The following is an 8,186-nucleotide window of genomic DNA, read 5'->3' as shown; positions in this document are numbered from 1 at the left end:
TCAATAAACAAGAGTTGGAAAGTGCAGCATGCCTTGCAAAAGGAACATGTGCAATGACCCCTCTATCGCTCAAAAAGAAGTCCCTGATGCCCACTGCACTGCATTAGGGAAGTTGACATAATTGGAGAAAACGTTGAAATACGAGGCGTTTGAAGGCATTCCCTTGGGAGCAGCTCCTGATTATCGCATTGCCAAAGATTCCATATGATAAGGCAGCATGATTGCCTACCACCAGCTTTCCATTTTGTCCACAGCTGCTTTTTCTTGATAGGGAGAAAAATTCATCTCCCACTCTAAGAGTACCTGGTCCACTACAAGCTTTTGGTCTTCCCCCATCCTAGAGATAGCTGATAGCATTGCTATCCATTGAGCAAGTAGACGACCACTTCATAGGTTGCCATCATTATGGCTGTGTTTGGAATCTGTCTGACCAAATGCGTCGTTAGACCACGATACAAACAGCCGTAGCCTTCTTCTCGTACAAGTAAAGATAGTGTCTGGAAGAAAGACCTGTATTTTGTTCCTTCTTCTCGTAGCCTTGTTCGTACAACCTCTGCATTAAACAACAACAAAATGTTAATTTTGATAACAGCTTTCCAAATTAATTTAAGCATAATATGAATAAATGCAGGGAGACAATATTCAGCTACCACAGTATATTTTAAATGACATCCACACCTTTTTGGTAGCATTTGGATAATTCCCAATTACTTTCATGTTTTAGCTTGTTTATTTCAGGCATTTTTAAGCCATGTTGTCTAACAACGGTATTGAAAACAATATACCTTATATACTCGGGTATAAGCCGACCCGAGTATAAGCAGAGGTGCCTAATTTCACCCCAAAAATGGGGAAAAATTAGGCACCCACGTATAAGCCGAGGGGGAAATGCACCCCCTCCCCCCCGCAAGCTTACCTGACCGGGCTCCAGGCGTGCAGGCAGGCGGTGGCAGCGGCCCCCTCCCTGCCCGCAGGAGGCCCCGCAGGGTCAGCTGGCAAGCGGGAGGACCGGCCCGGGTGAGGTGGGGGGTGAAGAAACTGCCGCCGCCGCGCAAAAGGCGCGATCGGGTGGGGGGAAGAAGCCACCGCCGCCGCGCAGAAGGCACGGGTGGGGTGGGGGGGAGAAGGCGGGACAGCCCGCCCATCAGCTGGCCGGAGCGTGCTGGGAGAGGGCCCGGCAGGCGAATTACCGTATTGACCCGAGTATAAGCCGAGGTGAGTTTTTTAAGCCAAAAATCATGGCTAAAAAACTCGGCTTCTACTCGAGTATATACGGTGAACAGGCAATAACAGAATAGAAACAAGTTTCAAATTTAAAGGCTTTGTGTACTCTACTGTCAACTATAATGGAATGCCTTTGAAAAGATGGTGACAGGCTGCTTCTCCCAAATAAACATCATTTACAACAGGGAGCTCACTGCTGGGAAGACTCTGCCTCACATCCCTTCCATTCTCAACTACGTGACAGATTAGACATGGAAAAAGCTTGTCCTTCTGATGTGAGAGAATACCAAGTAATGTACACAGCACTCAAATGACACACTAGCACTTGTTCAGCAAACATGACTACCTCTTTCAGCCCGACAAACACCACCACTTCCCTCCTAACCAACCATAACAACTGCCAGATGGATTAGTTGGGATGGAGAACTTTTAGAATCAACAGAGCACAGGGATCGGGCAAACAAGAGGTTGGCCTCAAATGATCTATTTACCCAGGCACGTAGACAAGGATCAAAAATTATCAAAACCCGACAAGCTAATGCTTAGGACATCCTTCTCTTGAACTACAGAAACCAGAGTCCAAGTTGGAGCACATGCAAGTGACTTTTTTGCCTTGCAGTGCCTTGTATTCTTCACAATGGGATATTATTGTTTTTTTCCTTGGGAAGGGGGGTGTCAAGGATAGAACAGCTCTCTTGCTATTCAAAGCAGCTCTACTGGTTAATACTAAACAGATGCAATTGTGACTGTGAACAATCTCTTTTGTTACCATCAGCATGTTAAGGTCCTATGTGCGTTTCAAACTACATACAAACTACATTCAAACTAAGATGTCCCACAGCATCTTAGAACCTCCCAACGTTCTGTAATTTGTTGCATGGTAGCCATTTTATGGTGATGCCTACTATTGGTTTCAAAATCCAAAAGCACTCATGAGCTCAACAAGGTTGGGAACCCCGGGTCTAGACCCTTTCATTGCGCAGATATAAGGTGAAAGGCATATCTCCACAAGAAAAGAACTAGAGACTTTTTTTTTTTTTGCAATGAAGGCTGGGAATTCAGAGAACCTGACAGTTCATTATACCATTTTAACACTACAGTGATATGACAACCGCTGATTTTTTTAATGCCCCTTGGTGGTGGTGAGAGTGAATGACAGGACAGGGGAAATGGTGCTGATGTGAAAGGGACTGGGAAGATCCAAGCATTCTCATTCACAGAGGTGCCACTGTGACTTTGGTGCGATCTTTCCAAAAACACTGCAACAAAGCAGGTCTGGGAAAGACAGGAGAAATAGGGGAAACCTGGGAGGTGCACACCACAATGCTGTGGGGAAGCGGGATAAAATCTGCATCCCATCAGCACCCAAGCTGGACAAACCACCAATGTGTAAGTGACCTACATCAATTTTCTAAGCTGAATGATGTCAATACATGATGGCAATGTGCTTTGTTTGCCACCAATGAAAACACCAATATTATATATTTAAAGTTTTGGTTCATTAGCAAACCTTCCTTACCATGTGGATAAGCTATAGAAGTAGCACAGGTTTTGGAAGTAGCTGCAGCCATCATCATGCCAACAAAGTCCGATGCTTCTTTTACCGATTCATCCTCCTCGTCCATAGCAGAAGCAGACTTGTATTCCAACAGCCTTCGTTTAATACTCTCATAAATAACAAAGTGAATAACAGTCTCTGATATGCCAGCATAGGATGCAGACATTCCTCTATAAAACCCTTTAAATCCATCTGACCGATAGACTTTACGCACGCATTCAAAAGCACTCATCCTCTTTTCCCCACGATTCCTGAAATAAAGGAGAAGAAAGCTCAACCCATCAAATTATTCATAATGTTTTTACAGGCTCTGACTCCACGTCATAGGGGCTGCCCCAAGTCCTGGTCAGGTCAAAGCTTTCAAATGCTGGCATCCAGAAACGCATTTCAGGAGTCTAGTTTTGGAGGGCAGCTGTGATGGTCTGCAGTAGAACAGTTGGATTCCAGTCCAGTAGCCTCTTAGAGACCAACAAGGTTGTTGTTGTTTTTGGGGGGGGGGGGGTAATAAGCTTTCCAGAGTCAACTACCTGACCAAGGAAGCGTTGAATCTCAAAAGCTTATACCCAAACAAAAACTGGTCTCTAAGGTGTTACTAGATTTGAATCTAGCATTTCAGGAATGCATTCATAGTACTACAGATGAGCAAACAAATATTTGGGGGGGGGGGTAACCCAGAACGAAATTCTGACAGGCCAACCTCTTCCCCATACCCAAACACAGCCCCCCACCAGCACTACGTAAATCTGAGCCAGGACGCATCAAAGTTCAGCAGGGAGGGCATGGGACTCTATCTCAAGAAGTCTCTGCCATGCACACTTAAAGCACACTCTGCTCAGTCACTGGTTCCAGCCTAGCTCCTGCAGCTCCCTGCCGCAGGGAGCCTGCCATCCAGCAAATCCACCCCATTCACATGCATGCCGTGCTAGGGGCAGCTCAGCCTGTCTTCCCAAGGGACCTAGGAGCAGCTCACACAGGCACAGGTGCCATACTGGAAAGAGGGGGTTGGCAACCCTATTCATTGGACCGCTACATGATTTGCTGTCCAATTCCACTCTGAGTCTGACCTTCGAGTTGGGGAGGGAGGGGTAAAAATGTAATAAAATAAATAATGTGCCACAAAAGCAGAAGTAACCAGTTTACTCTCCATGCAGGAGGGATTGCACGAGCGAGCCTTTAGCTGCCTCGAGGTTTGTTCACATAATATCAAACTACAGTTTACTGCTCTGCTCGAACCAATCCACTGGCACTCCCCAAAAGGGGCTCCTTACCTTGCGTCAAGCTGTAACCGTGTCTTTATTAGCCAAATTGGATTGGTTGCTGTGATTGCCGTAAAACCTAAACGAACATTTTAAAGAAAAGTTAGCCTTGCTAACATCACGAAAACAGTTTATTGAAAACAGAAATATACGCAATAAAAACTGATATGAACTTGCATTATATTAATTTTTAAAAACCAAAGGTCTCTACTTCCTTTTCATTATTTTTACAAGTTTCCAGAGCCACTAAACTTCTGTATTATCCCAATTAGTATTTTTATTAGAAATAAGTTCACATAACTCATTTTTGCCAATTTATTCATACAAATCCTTTTTTTACACATTTCAGACAGCAAGACAGAAACTAAGCCAATAAAATTTAAATGCACTTCAAATAAAAGCACAGTGCAAGTGAAACTAAAGCCTGTTGGAATAGAGTGGAACATTATCTGTAAATGCAATGTATTAATCAGAAATACAACTGGACCATAAAGGAATGTTAACTGAATAACTACTTAATGGGGTACAGCTGAGAGAGATACTTTACTATACATAAACACTAATACTGAACTACACAGTATAATTAAGTAAGCTGTTATATTAATTTTTCCAGTGAATTCTATTTAGCATTCAAAAGCAAGGACTGTTGGTTGGCCAGGAATACTTGTACAAGCATACAACACTAAGTTGTTAGAGTAACAGTACTGCAGCGTATTTACTATGGACTAGTTAGTATTCAGGCAACATTATTCAATGTCTTGGTAAGAACGATAGCAACCTTATGATTGCTTTATCATTTGAAGTAGATAGATTAGATGACCTCTTCCCCACTGCACAATCACAGAAAACAGAACAGCAATGTGGGAATGCAGCTTTAGGTAGCTGCAAAATCATATATAAATATTGCAGGCAATTGTCTACAAATGCCTATGGATTTGCAAGGCTAAAGTACCCAGCTAGTATACCACTATGTAAGACAGTACAATATCCGCCCTGTCCTATAGGGACTTTTGTTAAGTTATTTAAAGTACAGAGCTTAAGTATTATACACTTGTAAGTCAAGTTACTATTTAATATCTCATTATATAAGTAATGGAAATGGGGAGCTGGGGTGTTTGCTACACTTTCAGCTACACCACAACAGAGCATAAGGCCACTTATTTGTGAATGCAACATAAACGCAACATGAGGTATTATTTGCACACCGGTTTCTTCTGGTCAATCTCCATTGGCATTCACACAGGGAAGAAACACTTGCACATGGATGGCCCAAAGGCTCAAAAACAGAAATGCCAAAGGATCTTAACTGTTTTAAACTTTGGTTAATATCAAACCTGGAAAATTCAAAGTTAAGGTTCTTACCTCGTGTTCTTAAATAGGAGCACTTACCTGCAGTATTCAAACTACTGCAAAGTGCTTAAAGTTAATTAGTAATATGACTTTCACTCTCCCAATGCCCCATAACTTCCTTTTTGCCTTCATTTAGACTACCTATTCTAAGCATGAAAGTGTGATGCATAAGAGCCCTCAAAATGTTCAAAGGAGTAATGTTTTCCTGTTCTAAAAGGAACGGTACGTTTTATTTGTCATTCTTAATACATTTTCCAATTTTAAAAAATGTTTTCTAATTCCAATTTACAGAGGTTAAAATAAGCTGCAGGACGATATAAACTTTCAAACTACTCACATCCTGCATGATTCTCCAATCAACAAATATATATATATATCTACAATTGTGGTGTTTTATCTGGTCGGCCCCACTAGACTCAGTGGGCCTTCCATCCAAGAACGGACAATGATCAGTGGACTACGCAAGGAAAAATCTGAGAAAAAGAAAAAATCAAAATAATATGACTTGCCACTAATATTTACGTATCTCCTTTTTTCATATTCAACTGCCTGTTTATATACGAATTTAGGATTTTGTCCTTATGGTCATAAAGAATCAATCTTAGAAATATGCTTAAGAATCTGCTTAGGAATCTTAGAAGAGACCCTTTTCTCTGGGTATCCCAGCAGTAGCTAATGCAATTCAGCTAGACAGAACGCAAGATACTAGAGTTGCATTCTAATACAGCTGAGACCAGAGCACTACAATGATGTTTTATTAAGATCGTACTTATGGGTCCATGCTTTAACATCCTTAAAATAAGAATCAAAACCTCCTCCACTTGTTATCAAAACTCAACTGACTTCTAATTAATGGCCCTTTTGCTCGCACAGAGAATTTCAAGACACTTAAAGCATTTCTCATGTTCAGCCTAAAGGAAATTAAACTGAAACGGATAAAGTCATTGTACACTTCCAACAACGTAGATATGTAGCACTTATTCCAAGGTAGGAAGAAATACTGAAACCAATGCAATTTAGAAAAGCTGTACTGCCTCATGTCCAATATTGTTCAGTTTAAACTTATTTTTACAGTCAAGATATAACCAAAATTAAAAGCTCTTAGTACTGTTATCCCTCCCACAAATTTAAAAGCAGTTTGGGGGTTGGAACAAGAACTGTATGAGGAAAAATGTACTAAACAGACAGCATGCACTACCAAAGCAAATTCTCTTTATGCAGCTGCTGTATCAACCCAGCAAAATGCTTTTAAACTCAATCGATTTTTAAGGGCAGTCTGGGGGTTCAACTGGATTCTCCTGCAATGGTATTTGTATGGGTACAGAACGCATCAGTATTTGGATCGTATGCTATAGCATACCTACAGTGTTTAAATTAGGACTGATCTTTGAATACTTATATTAAATTGAAAATATTTTAGGCCTTAATATATTCTGCAGCAAAACAAAACAGCTAAGTTCCCAGGTATGTATCTGTATTGACAAGGAACATCATAATAGCTGTGCTTTGCAAGAGAAAATGTAATAAATGCACATGAATATGCAATGCCTAACAATACTGAGAGAAAAGAAGAAAAAGACTATGACAACAGATATAGTTAACTGCATATTGTTAAGTGCAGCTTTGAAATACTTTGCCAAACTAAAAATCCTGCAGACTGTCAACAAGCGATCTAATTCACCAACTAAGACAAATACACTGCAGTGCTCTGTGAAAGGCATGTTTTGACCTTTCCCCCAACTGCACAGAGAAATAATTTTGGTAATGTTTGTGAACAATGTAAACAACTGGAATTCAGATACAAAGGTTCCCCTTACGTTGGTTGTTTAGTAGCGATTACAAACCCAGTGTGGTTCTTACGCTAGAGGCTGCAAGAGTCGCTCAGTTCAGTACTCACGAGGTTTTAGTTAGTCCATATTTCTGCAGGAAGTGACCTGCGGATGGGGAGCATGAGATGACACGATCTCACTCTTTTCACGGGAGAAATGTACAGTAAATGCCTAAAATAGACACAGGCTTTTCTGTATCATAACAACAAGCAGTGACCTCATCAGACACATGTGATAAAATTGAATCCCAATGGAAGGATCTGTGAATCAGTAACTGTTGAGATCTAACTTTTTAAAGTTTAGAACAAAAAAAGGAAAAAAAACAAACAGGCCACAGGTATTTTTAAAAGGTTTTGTAAAATGCACTGAGTACTGAAATTTCTGCCATTTGCAGCAGTTTAACCATTCATTTTACACCTTGAAAGATACTTACCTGTGTAATTTTTTTTAAAAAAAGAGGCCTAAAACACTTATTTAAAAAATGCTAACCTTGTCACATTTGAACAGAAAAACAGAAATGTAATATTAAGGCATTTTGCACACGCCATTGTAATTTTGACACTTTTATACAAGAGGAAGACAGATCAAATCACAATATTGGATGGTGCTACTGTTTTCCTTCCTTAATTCAAAGTGGGCTAAGAAGATATAATGGAGAGCAGAAAATACATAGCTTGATCTTTCACAAACAAATGCTTAAATCTGACAAGCAGCACTTTGGTGCTATCCAAAATATATCAAATGAGTTACAAGATGAAAAGACCCCAATGCTCCTGTAGATCAGAGAATGCTTATAGAGGCATATATCTGTTATAGGTGAGGGAACAGCCATGTTTCCTAAACTGTATCACCTTCCAACTATCTAGTATCCATCACCATGAGCACACAGGAAAGGGTCATTGGTATTCATCCTAAACCAGTAATTTATTTTTTTTACTGGTGTGAAGTCATCACAAATAATCCCTCTAA

At 40.6% G+C, this 8,186-nt stretch overlaps 1 protein-coding gene across 2 annotated transcripts in view; it reads right to left on the bottom strand.

Moving 5' to 3' along the window:
- Nucleotides 1–301: 301 nt before the first annotated feature.
- SLC25A36 (solute carrier family 25 member 36) overlaps nt 302–8,186 on the bottom strand; it is a 34,514-nt gene continuing 26,629 nt past the window's right edge. For both annotated transcript variants that reach the window (XM_056849755.1, XM_056849754.1), the window contains exons 5-7: nt 4,051–4,117; nt 2,744–3,033; nt 302–553 (exon numbers count right to left, since the gene is read on the bottom strand). In XM_056849755.1, coding sequence (XP_056705733.1) covers nt 360–553; nt 2,744–3,033; nt 4,051–4,117 — 551 coding nt within the window. In that variant the 3' untranslated portion in view covers nt 302–359. The remainder of the gene's footprint in view (nt 554–2,743; nt 3,034–4,050; nt 4,118–8,186) is intronic.

Source organism: Euleptes europaea, chromosome 5 (genome assembly GCF_029931775.1).
Source record: "Euleptes europaea isolate rEulEur1 chromosome 5, rEulEur1.hap1, whole genome shotgun sequence".
Taxonomy (NCBI): Eukaryota; Metazoa; Chordata; class Lepidosauria; order Squamata; family Sphaerodactylidae; genus Euleptes; species Euleptes europaea.
The sequence above is the reverse complement of the archived record's forward strand: the minus strand, read 5'-3'. Positions and strand labels throughout refer to the sequence as shown.